A 25,907-nucleotide genomic window follows, 5' to 3' on the forward strand; every position below is an offset into this window, starting at 1 on the left:
TAACTTTCTCTGCAGTCATCCTACTTTAATTTTTTTTCTCTTTTTTTTAGTTTTCTTTGCCTTTGGAATTTAAAATGCTCATAATGATTTCTCTGGATGAAAATCCATTTTCTTAAAAACATTTTTTTGACCATCTGAACCCTTTGAGTTCCTTAATTGTGCCTTTTTTAGTTCATACGTGGAAATTTCTTTTCTTCTGGTAATAGATTCCACTTGATGAATTTTATGTTTCTCTCTCAAGTACATCTTTTAATTTTAGGGTTCTGCTTTTTTTTTTCAGGTCTCTATTTCAGGAATCCTCTCTTTGACCAATCTAACTTTTGGCTATAGTAGAAATGACATAATAAAAGTGGTAGTTTTTGTTTGACCTCCTTGGTTGTGCAGCTCTCATAGGAGGTCACCCCCTTGCCCTTGAAGTTCAGTGAAATCCTCCATCATCCTGGTGGTGGAAATCACAGGGGGAGGCTACGCACTTCCAATACACATCCATAATAAATCACACTTTTTATTGTCTTACCAAAATCTACAGAACGTTCTTTTATTCTATCTTACAGATGCAGAGTGTTGTGGGTTTCTTTTTTTCTCTTTTTATTATCTTATTTTCTAGGCTTTTTGAAGGAGTTTCAAGAGGGGGGATTTTTAGTCAGCTTCATCTTAATGCCATGTCTGGAACTCAAGCCACTGAATTATTATTTTTTAAATATATTTAGACCTAGGTCAACAAATTCAAATGCAAGAAAAGGGTTAAATTTCTTCCACAAGTGTTGGCAAAATCTGTAGAAAAAAAGAGGAACAGCCTTTAATAAAGAAAGTTACAAAGTATACAGTCATTGAGGAGGAAAGCTTTCAGGGGTGTAGGAGGGGTTGCTCCTCCTCCCACTGCCAACTAGCACAGACAGACAGACAACAAACGAGGTCATGCCCAGACAGTTACCCCAACAGCAGAAACCAGTGAAGATGGGTCTCGGATGGTGAGTGATCATTCTTATTCTTGAAAGGCAGTTATGAGTTAAGTGACCTCAGTGTCAGGCTGAGATCGAGGATGGTGCTGTTTTCTGTCCTTCCTGCCCAAGAATGCTAATTATGTATTAAGGATGTATTTATGCAGCAGGAATATCTGGGAGAAAGAGCAATCTATGCTATGGAAGGTTAGCTAGAGTCTTGAAGCCATTCGCACCTTCTTGCTCCATCACTCTAAGATGATCCCATACCTCCAAGGCAGGAGAGCTTTTAAAAAATGTCTACTGAAGATATTTGACTACTAATTAAAGATGAGAATTATGGAAATGTCAAAATGTTTATTGGTTGTTGGGGGTTTTTTAAGTGATTTAATTTTGATTTTTGAAATTTTTTTTCAGATATTTAAATGTTACAGTTACTGATTTCAAGAATGAGGAAATTTTAAAATGTCTGTACAAGTATAACAAATGACAGGGAGTAAATTCAATGGACACCAAGGTCAGTTTGGCCTGGGGGTCGGGAATGAGATAGAGAAAGTAGAAGGAGAGAGGCTGAGGAAAAGGAAGAGGAATAAGAGGTGTAAATAGCAAATGCAGAACCCAGATCATGAGTCACAAAGAGGCCATGGGAGATTCTGAGCAGGGTGAGGTAGCAGAAGGAGGTAGAGTAATTCAGTTAGCTACCAGGTATCGAATATGCATGATATGCTGTGTAGTTTACTAGTGTGATTTCACTGAATTTTAATCTTCACAGTGACTCTCAGGCAGATGATATCATCATTGTGTTTTATGGATGAGATAACTGTGGCTTAAAGCAGCTAAATAATTAACTCAAGGTCACGCTGGTCATAAGGAGTAAAAATGTTTCTTTCCACTTTGTCCTGCACCACAAGGTTTCTCCATGTCCCGGCAGGCCCCCGTGGCAGTGACTTACTGGAAGAAGTCACATCCACCCTTCTCTTGGATGGTGGCAGCTGGGGTCACTGGTTATTTCTTATTGTTCTTTGAAAATCTACGTAACCCTCGTCTATCCAGTGCTTACTGGTTTGGTAGACAGCTTTGCTGCTTTTATTTCAGAAGATTAGAATTTAATTTCCAAGTAAAGACTCCTTTTCCCTCCAGTGAAATTTTTAAATGTTACCCACGTATGAAGTGAGCAATTTCAGAATATATAATTTTGTGGAACCACAGAAGTGGTACCTTATGCTAACACTGCCTGCAGATGTCTATAGAACCACAGGCCACTGTCTATACTGTTCTTGTTAAGATTCTCTTTGTTTCACAGTGCCTGAAAATTGACCATGAACAGGAAATTTTAAAATATAAATGGCCAATACTATTTAGTCTTATCTGAAATAAAAGAAATGCAAATTAAAGTGAAATGTCATTTTTCTTTTATCAACTTGGCAAATACTTTGTTTGAAAAGCAAGCAAGCAAGAATCCTATGTGTCTCTAAGGAGGGAGGAACATTTATACCCTTATTACCTGTTGATGATAATATAATCTTTCTAGACAATAATCTAGTGATACATACCAAAAGCAAAATGTATACGCCTTTTAACCAAGTAGTTCAACTTTTAGGAATTTATTGTAAGGGCGCAAGCATATTTTTCTTGCCACTGTTTCTCATAGGGAAAATCTTAGAAACAACTTAAATATCTAAACATAAGTAGTTGGTTAATTATGGAACATCCATGATGAAATACCATGCAATCATTAAAAACTCTATTGTAGAACAATTCTTAATGTATTTTGTATAAGACAAAAAACAGAATGTACACTGCTACTACTTTTATACATGATACCTCTATACATACAATGTTAGAAATACAGATGATTTTTATTTTCTACTTTGTGCTTTTGAACTTGGATCACATCTGCAGGCAGAAAAATAAAACTAGATATTTAAGAAAAAGTAACCAATAGCTGGCTTCTCTCAGAAAAGCAGTCAGCTACCTAGTGGTATGTGATCACTCATAATTTGTGGAGTTCCACTGTTAGGGCTTTGGCCCTTTATGTTTAACTTTTTTGTCTCTTAACTCCTTCTCAAAATATACTCACTCTACCCATAAATCACTAGATCCTGATAAGCCTATTTTCATAGAATATTCTATGTGGAAGAGACCAGAGTGCTCATTTCCTTACTTTACAAATGGATCTCATGGCTCTGGAGTGAGCTGCACGGTGAAAGGAAGAACAGTGCAGGGGTTAAGTGGCCACAGTTAGGAACCAAAGTGCTAGTGTTTCTGTCCCGGATTCTTTCACTTTCTAGCTGTGTGACCTTGGACAAATTGCTTAACAATTGAAATCCTTAGTGTTTTACTGTATAATTGGGATAATTGCGATAATTGTGAGATTTTAATGAGATAATCCATGTAAGGTACTTAGAACCTTGCCTCGATAAGTACTCAGTGATTATTATTATTGTTGTTGTTTATTACTATTACTGTTAGGATTAAGAAATAGAAGGGAGGTCATTTGTCCAAGATGATACAGCTACTTGATGTCAATGCTAGGATTAGAATCAGGAAAGTTTTTTCCCAGCAGAAGTGTTCAATCCCCTCTGAGCCTGTCAGGACAACCCTAGGCTGGGCTCCCAGGGGAGCTGACAGTGAAACAGGCAGAGCCCAAGGACAAGACCAGCCACTTCCAGGAAATGACTCTGATCACAGTGGGAAGCCAAATGCTGGAAAGGAGGATGAGGGTAGGGAAGCCAAGAGCCAAGTTAGATGCAAGGATGAAGCCAGGAGCAGAGAACTAGTACAGGAGAGAAAAGATGGCTCAGAGACCCTCCTGAGGGTTTTTAGACCACCAGCTGTGGGCTTCATGGGAAGTCAACATAATTTAAACACCCAAGGTCTGGGTAATTAAGTAGACAAATGGGGTGCATGGGGGAATTGCAGGTATAGCTGTGAGAAGATGCCTGGCAAGTAGTACTCATAGAGGATGAGGTGGACACTGGGAGGGGTTAGAACAAGGACACTCTCTCCCCCCTGCCCCGAGCCCAGGCATCCATTGTGATTATCCTAAAGTCACAGCCTACATTTGAAGAACCATAAACAAGCAAAAATACGATAAAATTTGCTTTAAAAATGCCTCGGGCAGCAGAGTGCAGAACTGAGTTAACAAGGAACTCATTTAGGAAACTATTAGGCTAATAGGACTATAGGAAACTAATTCAAGGAGAGGCGTTAAGGACATAGAACCAGGGCAGTTATGGTAGGGTGAGAGAGGAGAGGATGCGTTTAGGAGATATTTACATACCAGAATTGATAGGATTTGGTTTTTGACAGATATGGAGCTTGGAAGGAGAGATTTAAGTGTACAGTGGCATCCTCACAAAATGGAGGATATAGCAAGTGGATTGGGTTTGGGCTAGGGGAAAGAGGACAGAAGTCGAATTCATTTTTTAACATGCTGAATTTGAGATCTCTTGGAGCAGCTAGATGGTGATGTCCAAGTAGACAAGTGGATATACAGGTGTGAAGCTCAAAAAAGAGGTATGGGCTGCAGAAAACATTAAGAGGCTTCAGCACAAGTATAGGTGATAGTTGAAATTCTCGTGGGTGAGATCACTAGGGAGAGGGAATGGTGAATTGAGAAGAAGCTAAGGATGGAAGCTGGAAAATTTTGACATTTAAGGAGGTAGATGAGGATAAAGAGTCCACAGTAGACACCAAGGAGGGACTAGAAAGAATGGGAACAGAGCAGGAGAAAAGTGATGTCATAGGAACCAGGGGAGGGGAGAGATGCAAGAAAGAGAAGGACAGCTGTACACCTGAAACTAACATAATATTATAAATCAACAGTACTTCAGTTTAAAAAAAGAGGAGGACATGTTCATGGAAAGACAAAGCATATTTACCAAATTTCTACACTGAGCACATGAGATACAGAAAAAGTGACTCTAGGGACTAAGGGTTAAGGGTTGGTTGTGTCCCCTCAAAATTTATATGTTTTAAGACTGTTGGTACAGAGTCTTAAATTGCTTTCCAGAAAGGTTATAGCCATTCACAATCCCACAATCAGTAGTATATGAAAATACCATTCTTCTTAATGGTATCTCAGGATGTGACTATATTTAGAGATAGGGTCTTTACAGAGATAATCAAGCTAAAATGAAGTCATTAGGATGGGCCCTAATCCAAGATGACTGATATGCTTAAAAGTAAGAGGAAATTAGGACACAGAATCATGCATAGAGGGAAGACCATGTGAAGAGACTTGGAAAAGATGGCCATCTACAAGCCAAGAAGAGAGGCCTAGAACAGATCCTTCCCTTAAAACCCTCAGAAGGAGGGTTGTTTAAACCACAAAGTTTGTGGTACTTTGTTATCACAGCCCTAACAAACTAATACATTTGGTGGGTGTACATAATCCTTTGGTGAGGGTGCAAATAGCCAGAGAAAGAAACTGTGAATAAATATCTCAGAGAGGTTGGTAAGGAACCAATAAAGGATTAGGTCACCTAAGCTAAAAGGAGAAAAATATTTCAAAAAGTAGAGGGTAGTCACGGTGTCAAATTCTGCAGAAAGGTGAAGTAGGAAAATGACTGAAAATGTCAGTCCAGAGGTCCGTGGTGACCTTTGTGGAGCACACACCCATCTACCCTATCTAAGAGGGTAGATCTTAGAGAGCTGAGAACAGAGACAGCAGATAGATCACTCCCACAAAACATTAGGTGATGAAAGGGGACCTCTTCACTGAACCAAACTCACTTCTGCTGTCCATAAAGAGCCACACGGAGACACCCTAGAGTCAATCGGCCAGACCTGGAGTCTCCTCTGCTTTCTGCAGCTGTCATTTCACATGTTGGATTTGTGGTACTGACATAGATTCCATTCTCTTTTGTTAAGCCATAAGAAATGTGTTTTTCAAAGCTTCTCAGATGAATCTGATGTTGTAAGGGGGATGTTGTAAGACTGTGGTGAACCTAATGATGTAAAGGAAAAAACAAGCCTGAGTGGAATTTGGGGGATTATTATAACTTAGGTCAATAAGCAGGAAAAAACATAGTAGAATTGGAATAGGGAAGTATTAAAGCATTGTCTTAGAAAACTTGGAAGTCAAAGTGAGTTTAAAATTTGCCTTCTGTAGCCTCAGGATATTATTGGCCAAGCAATGCAAATGTCACACTTCTATATTATTGGGGATCAAATTAATCAGGTTTGACTCTACTAAAAGATCTAATAAAATTTTTTTAAATGAACATTTAGCGAAATAAATGAATTAGTCAATAGCAGCCAGGAAATAACCATGGGGTAAAACCTGAAATAAATAAGTACCCAAAAGATAAACCTAGATCATCACCTCCATCTTACAACTATTTTCAACCGAGTAAACAATAAATCTTTATCAAGAACCTGATAGTTTTAAGGCAGTATGGAGGATACAGAAGAAAAAGCAGACATACAATTTTTATAATCTAATTGGGAATGGAAAACAACAATTATGAAGTGACAAAAGCAATCCAATGCCGTTAATAATTAAGTGATTTAAAAATATACAAATAACAAAAAAATGTTCATTTTCAGTAGACATTGAAGAAACACCAATGAGATGTTTTCACTTATCAGATTAAACAGTTAAACAAATAATCCAGTTATAAAATGGGCAAAAGACATAAAAACATTTCCCCAAAGAGGATATACAGATGATAAGTAAGCACATGAAAAGATGTTCAACATCATTATCCATTATGGGAATGAAAGTTAAAACCATAGTGAGCTATTATCGTACACTTATCAGAATGGCTAAAGTAAAAAATAATGGTAACACCAAATGCTGGCAGGTTGCAGAGAAACTGGATCACTCATACGTGGCTGCTAGGACTGTAAAATGGTGCAGCCACTCTGGAAAAGTGTTCGGCAGTTTCTTACAAAACTAAACATACATTTACCATATAACCCAGCAATTGCATTCTTGGGCATTTATCCCAGAGAAATGAAAACCTATGTTCACACAAAAAACAGTACATGAATACTCATACCAGCTTTATTCTTAATGGTCGAAAACTAAGGGGAAAAATGTCCTTCCTTGGGTGAATGATTAAACAAACTGTGCTACACATATACCATGAAATACTACTCAGCAATAAAAGGAAAGAACTACTGGTACACACAGAAACTTGAATGAATCTCCAGGGCTAAGTGAAAATGCCAATCCCAAAATGCTACTGTGTGATTCCATTTATATGACATTCTTGAGACAACAAAATCACGGAGATGAGAACAAGTTGGTGGTTGCCATAGTTAGGGGTGGTGGGGAAAGGAAGAGGTATGTGTGGCTACAAAGGGATAGCATCAGGGAGCCTTGTGGTGGTGGAACAGTTCTGTATCCTGATAATGGCAGTTGTTACATGAATCTACACGTGTGATAAAACTGCATAGAACCACACACACACACACAGAGGAGTGCACATAAAACATAAAACTGGTGAAATCTGAATAAACTCTGTGGATTAAACCAATGTCAGTTTCCTGATTTTGACATTGTACTAGTGTTATACAAGACATTACCATTTGGGGGAAATTGGTTGAAGGGTACATAGGGCCTCCCTGTACACATTTTTTCAGCTTCCTTTGAATCTTTAATTATTTCAAAATAAACAGTTTAAAATGTAATTTTAAAAGACAAAATTTTCATCTTCACTAAGTATTAAGGAAATGCCAGTGTAAACACCAATGAGATATATTCATTTATCAAATTAATAATTTATATTTCATTAGGGGATGGGGGTATTAATGCTCAGAGTATACAGGAAGAATGGTTCTTTCATATACTACTGATTGTGGGATTGTGAATGGCTATAACTTTTCTGGAAAGCAATTTAAGACGCTGTATCAAGAGACTTAAAAATTCAGATACAAGCACACTTGGCCACTGCCTATTTCTCTATGTTCTAAGTAATTTTTTCAGTTCATTCAGCACCTTTGTTCCAGGCACTATGCCACACATTTGAAATATACCAAAGACGAGCAAATATGATTTCTGTCCTGAAAGAGCTCAGCTTAGTGGTAAATATATCAAATGTGGTGATATTTTTATGAGTGAAGTGTGTGGGGTTCCCCAGGAGCACAAAGGTGTCTGTTTTCTGTTTGTCTGTAGGTAGTATTGTGTCTTAGATAAGTGCCAGCATTTTGAGTCCGTCGGGCTGGTGTCAAATAATAAGTAGTTAATAAGTAATTTTGTACTTATTAGTGATGTCACCTTGGGGAAGCTATCCAGCTCCCTGAACTTCAGTGCTTTCATCTGTAAAATGAGGCTACTGGTACTCACCAATGCTATGAGGGTTATAAGAATTTATAATGGATGTAGAGTCTTGTGAAAATGAAATATTTTAGGCTTCACATTCTTTTCTCTAAAATCTATTATTTCCTATCTTTTAAATGAAGTCTTAAATTTCTTTGGCTCTGCCTTTTCTGACTCAGTTCTAGCAAATGGATTTTTACCTGTAACTCAAAAGTTGCTATAATAGACCTCCTAATTATAGATAAGAGAAGGCCAGGCTCAATGCAAGTGAATAAGGTGAAAGCCAAACAAAAAAGCCACCTAAAATATATTTATATGAGGTAGGATGCCAAAAACATTAAAATGAAACCCTGTCCTGTGATTGGTAATCAAGTGAGTGTCTTCATGAAGTTGTCCTTGAAACCCCCTTTGTAGCCTTTTGGACCTCAAATATTTTAGTTCTGTTTATCTGCTTTTAATTTATAAAGACGTTTTTGCTCATTAGTCATCATGGGTAACATATTCAAATTTATACTTCTAATTCTAGAAGATACATAAACTATCATTTTTCTTTATCATAAAAATACACTTATTTATCTTGTTCTAATAATTTCACCTTTAGGGATCTATATAATTAGACAGGGATGTTAACAGATTTGTGCACAAAAATGTTTATTACACCATTATTTACTATAATGAAAAATAAGAATCAACCTAAATTTTTCATAGTAGGTGAATGGTTAAGTAAACTAAAAGTGAAGTTGATGATGACTTCTTGATGACAGAAAAAAACATGACTATGGAATTATAAAGAAAATAATGCAGAGAAACAAGATAGCAAGCAAATACGTCAAAATAGTCATAGTGATTACCTCTAGATTGGTGGGTTTTAGAAATAGGGATTTCATTGCTCTGCTAAGGAGGATGAAATCAAGGTAAAAAGTCATCTAGTGGCAGGGTACAGACTCTAAGTCAGAAGTGGCAAACATAGAAAACCTTTGAGACCCTCAGATAACAGAAGTGAGTGATGGAACAAGACAGGTGAGAGCTGGGAGACAGAAGCTAAGGGGGTTGAAAGTGTGGACCCAGCAAGACACTTCCCTATGGAAACCAGATCCTAAGGCAGAGGCCACTTATCTTCTTCTCTTCTGACTGAGTTGGGAGTGTTCCCATGATCTTCCCCCGGGGGGTTGGAAGGAAGTGGATTGGGAGCGAGGGGAGAACTTGATTGAGAGCTCAGTGGAGAAGGTGGAAATTCAAGGAACATGGAGAATTTAGACAGTAGGGAGTAGAAAAGTTAATGTGCCCATTCACTGGCTCACCCAAGACTTTATTTCCAAGAGAATTCCCTGGCTGGTTAAGTGTTCATGGTTGCCAGAAAATAAAAGTTAAAAAAAGGAAAACAGGCTCAAACCCAGGCTCTTTAATGCCTCCAGCTGAATTTTCACACATACAGGCAGCATGATCCCTTTAAACACTACTTAGTTATTGATAGCAGGGGCTTATTCAGTTCTGGGGGGCCTTAGGAAAAACATCTGCTTAAAGGAACTTTGGGCAGGTTACTTAATTCTCTAAGCCTCAGTTTCTTCATCTGTTAGAAGGTTGAATAGTTTCAGTTTTTCAGAGGGTAAGGATTAAGGGAACTAATGGAGGAATATGAAATGCGTGGCTGCAAGAAGGAAGGAACAGTGATGGCTGTGATGAGCAGGGACAGGGCTAGGAACTTACATAGGTGTTGTCCCTGGATCCTTACGATGACCGTGTGAGCTTGGTATTATTTTCCCCATTGAAAAAAAATGAGGAAATTGAGGTTTAGTGAGGTTTAGTAAGTTACTCAACATCACAAAATTAGTAAGGGGCAGAGTAGAGACATGTACTCAAAAAAGTGCCAAACCACACCAAAAAAGTACGCTGATGCCTGACATTCTAATGATAGTCACATAGTATTATCAGTTAGAAATTAAACAGATTCAATTCTATGTACCACTAAAACCTTGAGGTTGCCAGCTGTGTGTCCCTGAGCAAGTGGCCTAACTTCTCTGCAACTTAGTTCCCTCACTTGTAAAACTTTGTATGTTTTTTGTGCAGATTAAATGAAGTAATAGATTTAAAGTACTTAGCAGAGCACCTAGCTTATAAGCAATCAGCTAACAGCTATTAACTTTAATAACATTTACTGGACCTGTTCCTTTGCTAAGCACCAGGAACGCAAAGGGGAATGAAACATGTCCCTTGCCCTTGTGGAACTCGGGACAGGAGAGCCATGTGAGCAGTGAGATTGTAGCACAATGAGGAAATAGCTATAATGGAAGAATAAGTAATGTGATTTGGGAGCAAGGAAGGTATAGATATTGTGAAAAGAGGAGGGGAGGATGGCCAAAAAAAAGGTTTCAGCTGTGAACTGTGGAATGATCTGGATCTTAAAGGAAGGGGAGCATTTTGCCGACAGAGAAGGCAGGAAAGGCATTCCAGACAGAAGGAACAGTCTGTGCAAAGGCAAAGAAGGCAAAAAAGCCTTGAAAGGATTTGAGAGGGTCAGGGAATAGTGAACAGTTCAAGTGTGACTCGAGGGTAAGTTATATGAGTTGACTGATAAAAGCAGAAGAGAAAACTTGGATTCAGGCTGTCAAGGGCCTCATGTGTCTTGCTAAGTAAGTGTGACTTCTGCCTATGAGGAACAGGGAGTAAGTCTTTAAAGCAAGGAAGTTTCATAATCAGATTGTTTCTGATGAAAGATAATGGTAGGGTAAAGGATAGTGAGAGGGAACCAGCCTGGAGGCTGCCGCAATAGTCCGGACAAATGGTGACAAAGATCCTAACATTGACCGCCATTGACATTGGAAGTGGGTGGGGAGGAAGGGGAAGTGAGGGGGTCACTTAAACACGTGTGAAATCCAAGGTGTGAAAATGGCTTGGTCCCTTCTTACCACAGTCATCCCAAAGGACCAAAACAAAAACACAGAAAACCTCTTTTAAAAATAATCTCTTTTGTTTGTATGCAAATAGGCCGTGCATAGTGAAAATGCAACTCAAGTGTGATGACAGATACAATATTCTGTCTTCAATCCATGAAACACGAAGATGGAACTGGTTTACAAATGCTGTCCTTCTTAAAAATTCCAACTCCTCACCTTAAAGCTGTAGCTAACCAGCGCAAGGCTTATTTGAAATTGTTTTCTGTCTTAAACCAGATATGTGGAAATCTATTTAAGGCACTTTTCAAAAGAAGCTTTACTGACATTGCTGCAGAGTAGGAAGAGCAACATCTTGTTTTACTGGAAAATTTCTTTCATATAGCAACACCTCTGCGGGTGGTGGACCTTTAGAATTTTCCAGATAAAGGTGTGTGAAGGGAACTGCAAAAATTACACTTCTATGGTTCTGCACCACCAACTTTAAAAATTGCAAATTCAAGTTGACAAATACATATTTTAAGGGTTCACAGAAGTCTTATGTGCATTGCTTTTGGTTACAAAGATGACACAGGGAAGTGAGCCTTTGGGTATGAAGTACCCCCTCCCTCAACCCTGCTGTGAAATGGAAGCTTTAAAAAATCCAGTGGTTTTTTTTTTTTTTTTTAAACAAGCTTAGTCATATTAGTTGTGTCCTGTATGCCCCAGTCTATTTTATTTTACTTTGTAGTGCACATTTTATTTATACTCCTATATAAATATTTTGCATAAAAAGGTGCTTTCTCAGGTCTTTGTGCTTCCCTAAATTTGAAATATACTGCCATTTGTTAAAATGTGTTAGTTTTGTTATGTATTGTATTCCCTCCTCTGCACACACAGCAAAAAATACATGAACTTAACTCTTCTAGCATCTTTTACATTTAGAATATTACCTCATTTTATTTCTTCTAACCGAGGTTATAAAGGAAATGGCAAATGTCAAACACTTTGTGAAAGAAATGACAGTTTCTCAGAATGCGTAAGTGCATACTCTTAAGCAAGGGGCCTCTTTAAATTCAGAGATCACAATCTTCTGAACTGAGGTTTAATGTTCCCAGGTAATGCTAAAGATTGAAAGGATGTAAGTTTGGAATCAGATATTCACTGTTAGATTGTGAAAAGTTCCATCACCAATGTTGGCAATTTATTGTATCAATTTTTAAACTTGCCACTGTATATATTTCCTTCCTCTTGGAAAGATTTTATGTGGTTATGTTACCTGTTAACTATCTTTCGAGTAAACTATCTTTTGAGTAAACTATCAGAGAAAGTCCTGGGATTGTAAAATTGTATTGTAAACCTTACTGAATAGCTAGAGCACAGAATTATTAAATTAGTTAAGGATCACTGAGTCTACGCCTCCCTCAAGTGAGCTCTCTCGATTGTTCCACCCATGACTAATGGTCATGCAGACACTGTGACCATTTAAAATATGAAATATCTCTCAGAGAGCCTATCCTTGAGATGGAGGGCCTGAGGAAATTTTTCTTAACTGTGGCCTGCATGATCTAGTTAGAATCTGCCTCATGCTTTTAAGATGGTATTTGATCATTAGGACATCATATGTGACTGAAGTTGTTTATGTTGAAAATCAGTTGGTGACAAGTACCTTGACATTATTAGATCGCGTAGGTCTCCTGCACTCACCTGCAGGATCTGGGAGGACAGGGACCCTCTGCTTTTGTTCACCTTGGATCCCAGGACCAGCTCAGGGCCTGTACTTAATCAAGGCTGGTTAAGCATTTGTTGGTGAATGAAGGCAAATTAAAAAGTAGAAATTCCAAATGGTGCAATTACATCTGTGGATTTTTAAGAATTATTGAAAAATGGGAAATGTTAACTGAGATACAAAGGTCAGTGGGAACACAGGTGAAGCATAAAATGTATGTATTTGGACGTCACTAGAGTCTATAGTTACTACCAGTTCCCATACATGCTCTGGCACCAGCCTTGGTGCTCTGCCCAGCCCTTCCAGGAGGTGTTTGTGCACTCAGCAGGCAGGCAAGGCAGGAGGGATGCTCTAGTTGTGACCTTGCTGGTATAATCCTGGTCTCTGTCCACTGAGTTGTGAATTCCTTGGTTCCCTTGAGCTGCCGTTCTTCTCTGGCTTAACCTTGTTTCTGACCTGTGGTCCAGTTCCCCGCTGGTCCCTAGGGCCTGTCCCCCAGTGAAGGGCCTTGTTCCATGGGGACAAACAAGGAAGTGTCTCCATTCACCACACTGTAGATATCACACTTCTCAGAAACTCCTGATTCTGGGTGTGTCGTAGCACACCCCCACCCCATTCTGCCCTGTTGGCTCCTCACATGCTGGGGTTGTCGCCCCCAGCTCCATCTTCCTCCCTTTCCTCACTCACCCAGACCACTAAAGTAAGAGCTCATCTAAAGGCCACCCTCATCTCCAGTACAACAGTACTTCTTTTTCTAAAATGCATGTACCCTGACGCTTACCCTTTCGACAGTTTTTTTCCTTAACCTACTTTTCAATACATGCTAATGTAATCTTCAATCCAAATAGACGTATTTTGCTGCTGAATATTAAGCCACCGTGTGATTTTTGAGAGAATGTTTTGTATTCACTTGATAGCATCTTGCAAAACAACTGTTGGTGCCTCTTGCCTTTCTGACTTCTTAGAGGACATCTAGGCAAAAGTGTATCACTGGGTCCTAGTTTCGGTGTTCAGAAGCTGATCAAATACAAGTTAAGAAACAATACACATGGCCTCTTTCTTAGCATGCATGAATGATAGGTGTGAATTTGCATCATGAGAAAGTGAATAGAAGGAGGGGCAGCTAGGGAGACCAAACAAGCCAGCCTAGGACGGGAGGGGAGCCCATGCTAGAGGTTGTAAGGGTGAGGGTCTCTCCTACCTTGTCGACCCACTTGCAGGATATAAATACTGAGGCTGCAGAATTTGGGCTCAGAGAAAAAGACTCTGATGCTTAACTATATAAAATCTTTTTTAAGTGTAGTTCAAGATTGTATCTCCTCCTCAAAGAAAAAAGAAACATTTTATTTCTAAGAATGTTCCTCCAGAAACATGGAACTGAAAGCTATTTTTTTTTTTAAATTGATCTGGCCCTTAGAAAACAACAGGGGCTTTTTCTTTAATTTACCTAAGTAATTGACATAAAAATCTATGGCTCTGCACCAGAAAGATGCAGAAAATGTCAAAATAGAGGGCAGAACCACAAAACTGGAGATTTTTCACTGCAACATTTTATGCATGGCATCTGATAAATGTGCAACATGGAGAAGTGAACCTCTGGACTGTGAAATTCATGCTAATTTCTTACCCACTAGTCTAGAAGCCCTCTAAAATGTCACATCGTTCATTTGGTTGCTTTACCAGGAATCATTGCATGTGGTGAGTGTGCATGTGTGTGTTTAATTAATAGATTTTATTTTTAAAACAGTTTTAGATTTACAGAAAAATTAAGCAGATAATACAGAGAATTCCCGTATACCCCCTACGCTGTACAGTTTCCCCTAGTATTATCATCTTGCATTACTGTGGCATATTTGTCACAATTAATGAACCAATATTGATACATTATTAACTAAAGTCCATACTTTGTCTCTCTCTTTGTGTTCTATGGCTTTTGACAAATTTATAATAACCTGTATCTACCATGACAGTATCATACAGAGTAGTTTCCCTGCCCTAAAAATCCCCTGTGCTCCACCTCTTCATCCCTCCTCAAGTACCCTGGCAATCACTGATCTTCTTACTGTCTCCATGGTTTATGTCTTTTTAAGGATGTCATCTAGTTGGAATCATACAGTATGTATGCTTTTCAAACTGGCATCTTTCATCAAGCAATATGCATATAAAGTTCTGCCATGTCTTTTTGTGGCTTGATAGCTCATTTTTTAATCACGGAATAATATCCCATTGTGCGGACGTATCACGGTTTGTTTATCCATTCACTTATTAAAGGGCATCTTAGTTGCTTCTAGTTTTGGCAATTATGAGTAAAGCTGCTGTAAATATTCATGTGTAGGTTTTTGTGTGGACATAAGTTTTCACATCATTTGGGTAAATACCTAGGAGCATGACTGCTGGGTCATATGGTAGGCTTATGTTAAGTTTTATAAGAAACTGTCAGATTGTGTTCCAAAGCGCCTATATAATTTTGCATTCCTACCAGCAATGAATGAGAGTTCCTTTTGCCCCACATTCTTATCAGCACTTGGTACCGTCAGTTTTGTGAATTGTAACCATTCTAACAGTTATGTAGTTAGTAGCTCGTTGTTGTTTTAATCAGCAATTCCCTAATGATATATGAAACTGAGCATCTTTTCATGTTTTATTTGCCATCAGTATATCTTTGGTGACTTTCTATAATCGGATCTTCTGCCATTTTTAAATTGAGCTGTTTGTTTTCTTATCTTTGAGATTTAAGAGTTCTTTGTACATTTTAGATACCAGTCCTTTATCAGATTTGTGTTTTACAAATATTTCTCCCAGTCTGTGGCTTGTCTTTTCATTCTCTTAGTGGTTAGTGTGTTTATGCTTTAAGGACGAAGGTTCTAAAAATACAATTTTACAACAGCAGTAAAAGGCAAATGTCATAGCAAATGTTCTATGCTCTTTCTCAGGTGGTGTCAGGGAATCCTGTTTGTGGACCCAGCAAAGTTTCATTAAAAGTAGAGTCAGATACTGGGGTGGCTGACCATCCTGCATTATTAGAGGTTGTGCGACAAGGCTGGGAATAAGAACAGGATCCAGCCCTAGGCTGCATCACTTCTAAATAAAGAAAAATTCAGAAACTGTGTTTACAGTCCAATCCCGGGCCCCCTGCATGGATTATACCATGTGTAGGCTATGAATTTCTGTCCATGAATCCAAGTGTGTAAGAGATGATCACTTTTCCTATTTCTTAATCCCAACTCTGAGCCCCCATTCTGCCAGTCGGACAAGAGACTCCATCTTGATCATACAGGGGTGCCCTTCCCCTCTTGGGGCCCAGTCAGAATTCAGGAAGTTTGCCTGGTGCCTAAGAAGTGGTGGAAGTCCTAGTCTGTATTGGTTGCCATTGGCAGCCTTACTTTCTAGCCCACAGTGGTCTGTGAAGTCTGGCAGCTCTTTGCCCCACGCCACGGTGGGGAATGAGGTCACGTACTGAGGCTGGGTCCCCTGAGCCAAGGGCGCTGGCTCTCTAGGCATGAGCCACTGCCCCTGAGGTTGTTGTCTCTTTGGGAGCAGTGAGAGCGGTGCTTGATTCCCACTACACGTGGTCCCCATGCCCCTCTGCCCTCTCTCCCTTCTGCATCTCAAAGGCACTCTCCGTGTTGTCTCTCACCCTCTAGGGCACCTGTATTGTCTTTTCCAGGGGCTTTCACAAAAGTCCAGAAGTGCCTTTGACTTTAGATCTCTTCTGCTTTCTTCTCTGCAAAAATCTCTGTGTCAAGGAGGCTCAGAAGACAAACACTAATTAACATTTCAATAAATCATTTCTCTACAATTATTTGTGGAAACTATTTTATCCAGTATCAGAACCACCACCTGGAATACTTTTAGAGTGCCTCTTGACCACTGGCCACAGGAAGCCATTTATATAAAGCAACAAATACGAATGGAATTGGAAAATTCAGCTAAGTGTTTGGCTGTTTCCAAATACCACAGGTTTCTAGCTTTGCCTCCCAGAGTGGACCCTAACGATGTGGTCCCAGAGGAACATCTCTTGAGCAAAGCTGAGCAAGGACATAGGGAAGGGATCTGTTTCCTCCACTCAGCCACCATCTATAAGCCGCTCCCCTCCTGCTGCTTTCCTGGTAGCCTTGGCCTCCTCAGACCTTACAGCACCTGGGAGTGAGGCAGTGGAGGAAGCAGCCCCACACAGAAGGCAGGTTTCTGAGGTTACCAGCAACTTCCTCCTCACTAAACACAAGGAACTGATCTTCATTTTGTTTGACCTCTTAGCATTTGAAACTGTTGACCGCCATCACTGTTGAACCCTCTCTGTCCTTGGCCCTGATGACCCTTGGTAAGGCCTCCTTATCAGATTTTCAAATGGCACAGGCTTGGAGGGATGGCTAATTTACAATGGATGACATATGTGGGATTCAGAGTAATTTCGATTGGCTGAACGCTGGCCCCAAATACTGATACACAAACAAGATGGGGCCAGAGGGTGGTGATCTGACTCGACATGTGAAAAAAATCATGGTCAGCCAACCTCCCAATGCAACTATTTACAGGCTAATTTGATCTCTGACTCATTAACAAAAGTGATCTTGTCACTGCACCTTTCATTCTGTGAGCAAAGAGACAGTTGACAAACTCAGGGAGATGGGTGTCAGTACGAGAGCCACCAAGTTGATTAGGGTTCTAGAGACCAAATCACATGAGGAACAGTTGAGGATGCTGACCATATTTAGTTGAGAGAAGAGACTATTAAGGAAATGTGTAATATCTGCTTTTGACTATTTGGAGGATTTTATATCTAGATAGATATAGATACAGATATAGATATAGACACACACATACATATATTCTGGTAGTTCTAGAAAACATGTCAAGGACAACTAGATGGTACTTATGGGGGTGAGGAGTAAGGAGTGGGAGGTTTGGGATTATTATAAAGAAGACCTTTGTCTTTTTTTAAATTAATTTTATTGGAGGATAGTTGATTTACAATGTTTTGTTAGTTTCAGGTGTACAGCACAGCGATTCAGTTATACATATACGTATATCCATTCTTTTTCAGATTCTTTTCCCATATAGGTTATTACAGAATATTGAGTAGAGTTTCCTGTGCTACACATTAGGTCCTTCTTGGTTAGCTATTTTATATATAGTAGTGTGTGTATGTTAATCCCAAGTTCCCAATTTATTCCTCCCCCCCATGTTTCCCCTTTGGTAACCATAAGTTTGTTTTTGTTGTCTGTGAGTCTGTTTCTGTTTTGTAAATAAGTTCATTTATATCGTTTTTAAAAATTAGATTCCACATATGAGCAATATGGTATGGTATTTGTCTTTCTCTGAAAAAGACCTTTGTCTTATAACTGTCTTATCAGGTAGTGAGTTTTCTAATATTAGTGAAAAGGCAAAGACTGGACATCCATCTATCAGAGATGATATCGAGGGGGGTCGTTACTTGAGTGAGAGACTGAATGACTTCTGAGGTCCCTTAAACAACCCTGCAACTCAAATTAAGTCATAGAGTAGGAGAATTCCATGACACTGTATCATCTTTTATTTCTGCTGCCTGTCTCATCTCCCTGCACTTCTATGTTACAGCTTTGGAGGAGGCTGCTCTAAGCAAGAACTAAAATAAATGTATGAAAGAAGGGATATGGAAAAAAGAAAACAAAAACCAAAACCCTTTTTTAAAAAAGGGCCTACTACATGCCAGAATCTGTGCTAGGTACCATGTATATATATGTATATATGTCATCCTATTTGACCCTCACAACAAGCTTATAAGATACTTAGTATTACTTCTGTGAGGAAACTAAGGCTCAGAGAAGTTAAGTAACTTCCCCAAGAGCACACAGTTATTAACTATTGGAGCTGGGGTTTGAACACAGGTCTCTGTCATCCCAAAGTCCAGTGTGGCGTGTTATTTTTACTCATCCTTTACTTATGGCAAATGATACTGCTTTTTAAAATTTTTAGTATTGACATAAGGATCCCTTTTAAAATAAATTTACTTAAAGTAAGTTAAGAAAAAAATATTGTACAAAGAATAGTACAGATTTTACATGGGTATGAAGTGGTACGAGTACCTAGAATGACTGAAGTTTGGGAAATACTATTCCAAATATTTTGATAGCAGGACTTTCCAATTTAGTCAATCTTATATTTTGATGGCTGAGTACAAAGAAGAGAAGAAAAGTTGAAGAGTAAGTTAAATGTGAATTAGTTCCCTGTGCTCTGATAGGTGGGGTAATTTCATGTGTTACAATAAGGAAACCAAATGGACCCTTTCAAATTAAAAACTATATGACTGTAAAATCCAGAGGAAAACCCCAGGTGGGGCCTATTCGAGTAAAGGATGACGTTTCCAAGGTATGCACACAGAGTGGCTGAGGGGAAGTAGTGGGAAAGAATGATCATCACCTTTCCAGTGATAGAAGGAAGATTTTTGTGGAAAGGTCAAAGTGAGAATTGGAAAGTCCGAAAAGAAGGTAGGAAAGTAGTAACGAAGACTAAACAGTGCAGAGCATGCTCTGTGTCGGGTGCTTTACATGCAAGACCTCATTTGTTTTTCACAACAACGCGGCAAGGAAGCTATTACTAGTCACAATTCATAGATGAGAAGATTGAGACTGGGAGGCGTTCAATAACTTGCCCAGGGTCCAGTGGCTCAAGCCAGGCTTTGCCCTTGGGCTGATCACCAGTTCCAAACCTGCACTACTTCCCCTGCACCACACGCCCTTGCTTGGGTGGACCTCCTCCACTCAGACAACATCAAGCAGTTTTCACTCTGTCACTCTTAATTTCTCCAGCCTTGCAGGGCACAGCTAGCCTCCAAGAGGTGGGGAGGCATGCTCAGAGGGGGGCTGCCTCTCTCCTGAGCTGCAGACTCAGAGGCACATAATTGCCCCCAAAATTGAGCAGAGGGCATTGTAGGGCCTGATCGGGTCAGAAAAAGAAGCTATGCGTTTGGGGCAGGATTATATATGTGAGGCCTATTTCTGCCTAAGCACTGGATTTGGAAAAATCCACTTGGAATTCACATACTTTCATACTTCTTCTTGTGACTTTTCCCCAGACTCAAGAGTACCATCGGCTTCCAGGAATAGCAAACCAAGGTAACAGAAACATTCTAGGCTACGACAATGAGGATTAGATTAGGGTAATCTGAAAATAGGGGCTGTGTAGGCTCATTGGGTTCTCACAGGATCCATGGAGTGAAACTCAATGAATGATTTTGTGGGGAAGGTGACAGGTGAAACACTGGGACTCTCTGCTCTCTCTCGTTGAGGACTGTCTCCTGCAACCCGGCCGAGCCAGACAGAGCATCTGGCACATGGCTGCCCAGTAAAACATTTGCTGAACTGAGCTGACTCTTTACCTGTAGACCTCTGTAATCTGTCAGGGAAGGTGTCTTTGCCATGTTTGTGGCGGGGCTGTCTTTGGGGGGTTTCCTCAGGGCTTTACAGTCACTCGCTCTCAGGAGTGCATCTGTAGTCATTCTCATCAGTGGAAATGCCCACCTGTCAGCAGAAGTTATCTGGAACCAGCGAGAACACTGTCACTGTCTGTGGTGTTATTTCTCTCTGGTCAGTTCCCCTTTCTGCATTTGAGATCTAGCCTCAGCCCTGACATTCTTTCTCTATTAGGAGTGTTGGGAGGTATGGGGAGCTCACAAAGGCTCCTCTTCGTTTATTCTTAATACCTTGCTTCTGTGTTCCTCGGGAATGCCACTGGGCTTATGCCTCTGGTCTCTGGGAGCTGCAGTGGATGGGCATTTGTGACAGGTATGTTCTTATGAAGCTTGTATGCCTGGGGGAGCATGGTATGGGATCAAGCTGCATCTGGGGCAGATGTTCAGAGGTGGGGCTGACAGCCAACAAGGGAGTGGGTAAGAAGGGGTGAGGGGTACGTGTTTAAAACCTTTGACCATTAGGCTTGATTCTCAGACCAGCTACGTCGCAGGTGGGACATTATTGAACCGTGTCTCTTCCAGTCAGATCCCTTTGTCTGCTTTGGTGAGCTAAGAGACGCGACAGGCAGGAAATAGAGGGCACCACTTACCAAACACTGGCAGTCGCTCTTGGCCTTGGAGTGCTGGGGGCTACAAGTAGCTCTGCTCCAGGAGAAGCTGTCCAAGTATGCTAGCCCTGACTGAGCCCCTTGGGCCAGTAGAAGGTCCAGAGGACGGGGACAAAACTTACACCCTCTGAAATGGCCTCTGCTTTCTTGTTTGGCCTTTCCCTTCTCCTGTCCAGAAACCTTTGCCCATTTCTTCCTCCCATCCAAGTGCCCCATCCCAATATTGGCCCCTTCTGGCACCAGAGACCAATAGCTTCTTTGGAAAGAAATAGTCCTAGGTCAAAAGAGAGCCCAGGCAGTGGTTTATCATGTTCTGTATACCATGAACATATTTGCATTTGCAAATAGGCTTAAAATAGTGCCTCCACTAATAGTTATTTAAGGCTCTGGAGAGACAGGTGAAAATAATTTTTGGCCAAGGGAACTTCCCACTCCTCTCAAATTGTAATAACTGAGGAGTTGACCTGTTCCTCCCAACCTCAATCTTGGGACTTAGACTCTAGACTAAAATAAGTCAATTTAATTATGTGCACAAGTTCACAGTGTTATATTATATCTTCTGTTTGCTGCTACAGATACCACTAACTCTATTTACATGAGCTATCCTGTGTATAATGGAAGCTTTTTCAAATCTCTGCTCATTTGTGTGTTCTAAATACATTTATTGAATGCTTCCTACATCCTAGGTACCAGGTTTCTAACAGGGAGCATAAAAGACATGGTCCTTGTCCTCCTGAAGCTTCTAACCTAGTGGGAAAACAGTGCTAATTAAATAGTCACACTAAAAAATGACCATATAGCAACAGTGCTTTGAAGAGAAGAAATGGTTCTTTGTGACTGTGCTCACTGTTCAATAACTATGCCTTTGAGCTTGATATTTTGGCTCCTCTGATATCCCCAGATAACAGATGTCCCCTCCTGGTGGAGGTGAGGACTGGGTTTCATGAAATTGAGGCTAGGGTGGGAGGGGAGAGAACATGAAAGGTGAAAGGGTGAGCCAAGCTAGATTCCTTAGGAGAAGAATCAAGGTTCAGATACCATGCTTCAAAAATCAGATGGGCTTCCCTGGTGGCGCAGTGGCTGAGAATCCACCAACACGGGTTCAAGCTCTGGTCCGGGAAGATCCCACATGCCGCGGAGCAACTAAGCCCATGCGCCACAACTACTGAGCCTGCGCTCTAGGCCCCGCGAGCCACAACTACTGAGCCTGTGCCCCACAACGAGAGAAGCCACCGCAATGAGAGGCCCGCACGCCGCAACAAAGAGTAGCCCCCGCTCTCTGCAACTAGAGAAAGCCTGCGCACAGCAACGAAGACCCAAAGCAGCCAAAAATAAACAAATAAATACATTTATTTAAAAAAAATCAGATAGAGGTGGGAGTTGAGTTTAGGGGTCTCTGGGCCAGGAGATTGAAGCTGTGAAGACACAGAACTAGAGCAAACATGTCTAAACAAGCGAGGAGGTGGTGGGGAGTTTCCTGGAGTCATTCAGAGTCCAAGCAAGTGGGGACACTTCACCTTTCATGGCCAGGAAGGACGGATAGGGCCCTAGGCTGAGCATATAACCCTTTATTAGACACTTATCCTCATCTCGAATCTGATATAGAGACCTTCTGAGCTGCACATCAGAGTACACTTAGGCTGAGGTTTGGGAGAGAGAAACCATTTTGAATATATGTAGAAGAAGAAAAGTATCCAGCACTTTCTGTCTCTCCATCAAGATGGGAAAGGTCCCATTCCCTGTTCTCCCTCCTTTCGTGAATATGATTTCTTTCCGAGTTCCATTTCCTATTTAGATAAATTAACTTGAGCTTAACTCTTTTATTATTTTTTAAATTAATTAATTTATTTTTTGGCTACAATGGGTCTTCGTTGCCACACGCAGGCTTTCTCTAGTTGCAGGGAGCAGGGGCTACTGTTCGTTGCGGTGCGCGGGCTTCTCATTGTGGTGGCTTCTCTTGTTGCGGAGCACGGGCTTCAGTAGTTGTGGCACACAGGCTTAGTTGCTCCACGGAATGTGGGATCCTCCTGGACCAGGGCTCGAACCCGTGTCCCCTGCATTGGCAGGTGGATTCTTAACCACTGCGCTACCAGGGAAGCCCAAACTTAACTCTTAATAGCTAAAAACAAAAGACATTTCTCCTTTCCAGATAGCATTTGCATTTTAACAGGGGCTTTCAAAAAATGCCTTTACCCAAGGAATGAGTAATTTGGGAATTCCAAGTACCAGGGTTGGGTTAGTACATGGAATGGGGAGAAGACTGTGCCCTTGAAACTTTGGTTTTCTCTTTTTGACCGTGATTCTGGTTCTGAGAGAACAGGAAGGGGCTCCCTTAGGTTGCCGGAATTGGCATGGCTGCCTTTTGGTAAGTTCTGTGGGTCTTATTCATGGCAGGCAGAGCCCCTAATTGGATATTTACAGACTCAGAGAGAGGAACTTGTAAAACTTTGCATGATACTTACCCATAGGAACTTTTTGGCAAAAGGGGAAAAGTGGTTTCCAAAACCATTGATAATTTGAAAAAGCAGTGCTTCTTGACTCAGAAAGGTCCGATTCTAGATGCGACTAGGAAAACTGGGCATCTGTCTCATACACAAACTTGCTGCTGGGAGACTGGAAAAGCTAATTACTATTGCCATGTTACGCTCCTTCTTCTGGGCAAGTGAGGGGAATGGACTCAATTTTAAGACTTTAGTTACCTGCAATATTGGGGAGTGAAGAAAAGCACCCCCCTGCTCCTTATGAATCTGCCTAGACATTTCTTCTTTGTACCTAGGCATCTTTGATACTGCTCCCCTCATATCTGTGTGGAAACACTGTGCTCCCAAATGGGTGAGCAAAAGGACAGCTAACGAAAGGAAGGCAGTGTTAGGTAAGAAACTTCTCCACCAATGAGAGCCCAAAGGGATTTGCTCCAAGAAGAGACTGGAAACCAAGTCAGACATATGATCCAGCCTAAGCTAGGAGATGTGGCTGGTGGGGAAGCTCAAGGAAAGCAGAGCTCAGGATGGGTGACGTGTGTCCGTACCAATCACCTCCCATGTCCACCAGACACCAGGAAGTGTTCACGTTTTCATCAAGGCATCACTAATGCCCATCTTCTTTCATGTCATGCCTGCTGCCCCTAAGCTGGTTCGGCCTCTTCATCTCAAGGTCTACAAGCCTTTAACATTGGCTTTCTTGATCACCCTGATATCAGCCCTCGCCTCCTTCCTCAGGCCACTGACAGGACTATTTTCTTTAAATTTTCATTACATAATTCTTTTGCTCCCACACTATTAATCCCAAACTCCCAATTTTCTATCAAATCAAATATAAACTCTTTATCTGACTTTCTAGGCCTTGTTAAGCTATCCTACGCTGCTTACAGAAACTCATTTCCCATTATTTGTCCAGAGTCAACCATCAACCTCTCTTCCAGTCCAGCCTGATTTTCTTACTGTCCTATGAAAAGACCATGGTACTTCCCTTATTTCCAGGTGTCGTAACATTACTATATTTGATTGTGGCTTAGGAAGTTGCCAAAGACTTTTATACTAGTAGGAAACATTGAACACAGGGTTCTGCCTCTGTTCTTATACATGTGCATGCACTTCAAGAATATGGCTAAAGGGCTTCCCTGGTGGTGCAGTGGTTGAGAGTCCGCCTGCCTGCGCAGGGGACACGAGTTTGTGCCCCGGTCCAGGAAGATCCCACATGCCGCGGAGCGGCTGGGCCCGTGAGCCATGGCCGCTGAGCCTGCGCATCCGGAGCTTGTGCTCTGCAACGGGAGAGGCCACAACAGTGAGAGGCCCACGTACCGCAAAAAATAAAATAAAATAAAATAAATAAGAATATGGCTAAAATACTTATCCAGCTAAACTCAATCAAACATTTAAAAGTGGTTCATCAGGAGGCAGCAGTTTTTTGAGACACATTAACTGGATGCCTAGGATGGTACTTCTTCAGGAATCTGTTTGAAGGGCTGTCCTAGGAAGAATTGTTGGAAGCTTGCAAAGGCTTTCAAGGACAGAGGCAGATAGCCACCACATCGAGGTCTGGACAATCAACAATTGCTAACATGAAAGGAAGACAGAAATTCTCTGAGAAAGATTCTGTTACGCAGTGGCCTAGGCTGACAAGTCTCTGGAGTGGGAATATCAGAATGAGTGGGCTTAGGTGGAGCGCTGGGTAGAAGCCTCATCTGCTCTAACAGAACTTGACTCTCTCCAGCAAGCACTAACACCCCTAGCTTACTCTGTTCCTGTCACCAGAGGACAGATCTGAGACCAAATCTGACCTACTTTTAAGTCCCAGGTCAGTTATCACCATCTTCACCCCACCCTTCTGGACTATAGGAGTGCTTGCTGTTCTCCATCTCTTCTGAAGCCTTAGACCACATGTCAGCTCAGCAGACCCTCCACAGACCCTGGGATCCTCTAAATGCACCCTACCATATACTATGCTAAAAATAAGAGGAATGGAATTGGGTGGGGGCAGGGAAAGGTGGTGTGTCCAGGTTTTCTCCCTTATTTTTCCTCCCTCCTGGGAATGGAATGAGAAGCTTCAAGGTAAACTTAAAAGTTATAAAGTTCAACCACCCACCCAATTCAAGCATCTCTCTTAAAATGTCTCTCTGCATTACTACCCCACTTTTGCTTGAGCAAGTCTGGTGATGAGGAGCTCATTACCTCACAAGAAAGTCCAGTCCTTGGTTGTACCACTCTATTCAAAGTTCTTCATTATCTGAAGCTGAGCTCTGGCTCCCTGTAACTTCCAATTATTGGAACTACTGGCCCTTTAACAACAGTGCATGTGTCTTCCTGTGGGAGGGCCATTAAATATTTGCAGAGGGCCATCAGGTACTTACAGGCTTCTCTTCTTTAAGTTAATTAATCCCAGGCCTTTTAACTGTTCCTCATTTGACATACTTTCACTATTCCCCGGTGAATCCCTTGATAAACTCTAATTTGTCATTGTCATTCAAGTATAACCACAAGTGATGTGGTCTGATTAGCACAGAGCACAGTGACCACATTCTACACTAAGAGTGAATTAAC

General features: G+C 40.9%; 1 protein-coding gene across 5 annotated transcripts in view; it reads left to right on the top strand.

Moving 5' to 3' along the window:
* Positions 1–887: 887 nt before the first annotated feature.
* Positions 888–25,907, top strand: part of CD86 (CD86 molecule) — a 60,380-nt gene continuing 35,360 nt past the window's right edge. The window contains exon 1 of one of the 5 annotated variants that reach the window (XM_027106235.1): positions 888–971. In XM_027106235.1, the coding sequence (XP_026962036.1) occupies positions 919–971 (53 nt within the window). In that variant the 5' untranslated portion in view covers positions 888–918. Of the gene's footprint in view, positions 972–20,456; positions 20,574–25,907 lie in introns of those variants that run through there. The other 4 variants (XM_027106225.1, XM_027106194.1, XM_027106205.1 and 1 more) reach the window with 4 other exon arrangements.

This window comes from Aethalodelphis obliquidens, unplaced genomic scaffold (genome assembly GCF_003676395.1).
Source record: "Aethalodelphis obliquidens isolate GAN/ISIS:26980383/991018 unplaced genomic scaffold, ASM367639v1 scaffold1, whole genome shotgun sequence".
NCBI lineage: Eukaryota > Metazoa > Chordata > Mammalia > Artiodactyla > Delphinidae > Aethalodelphis > Aethalodelphis obliquidens.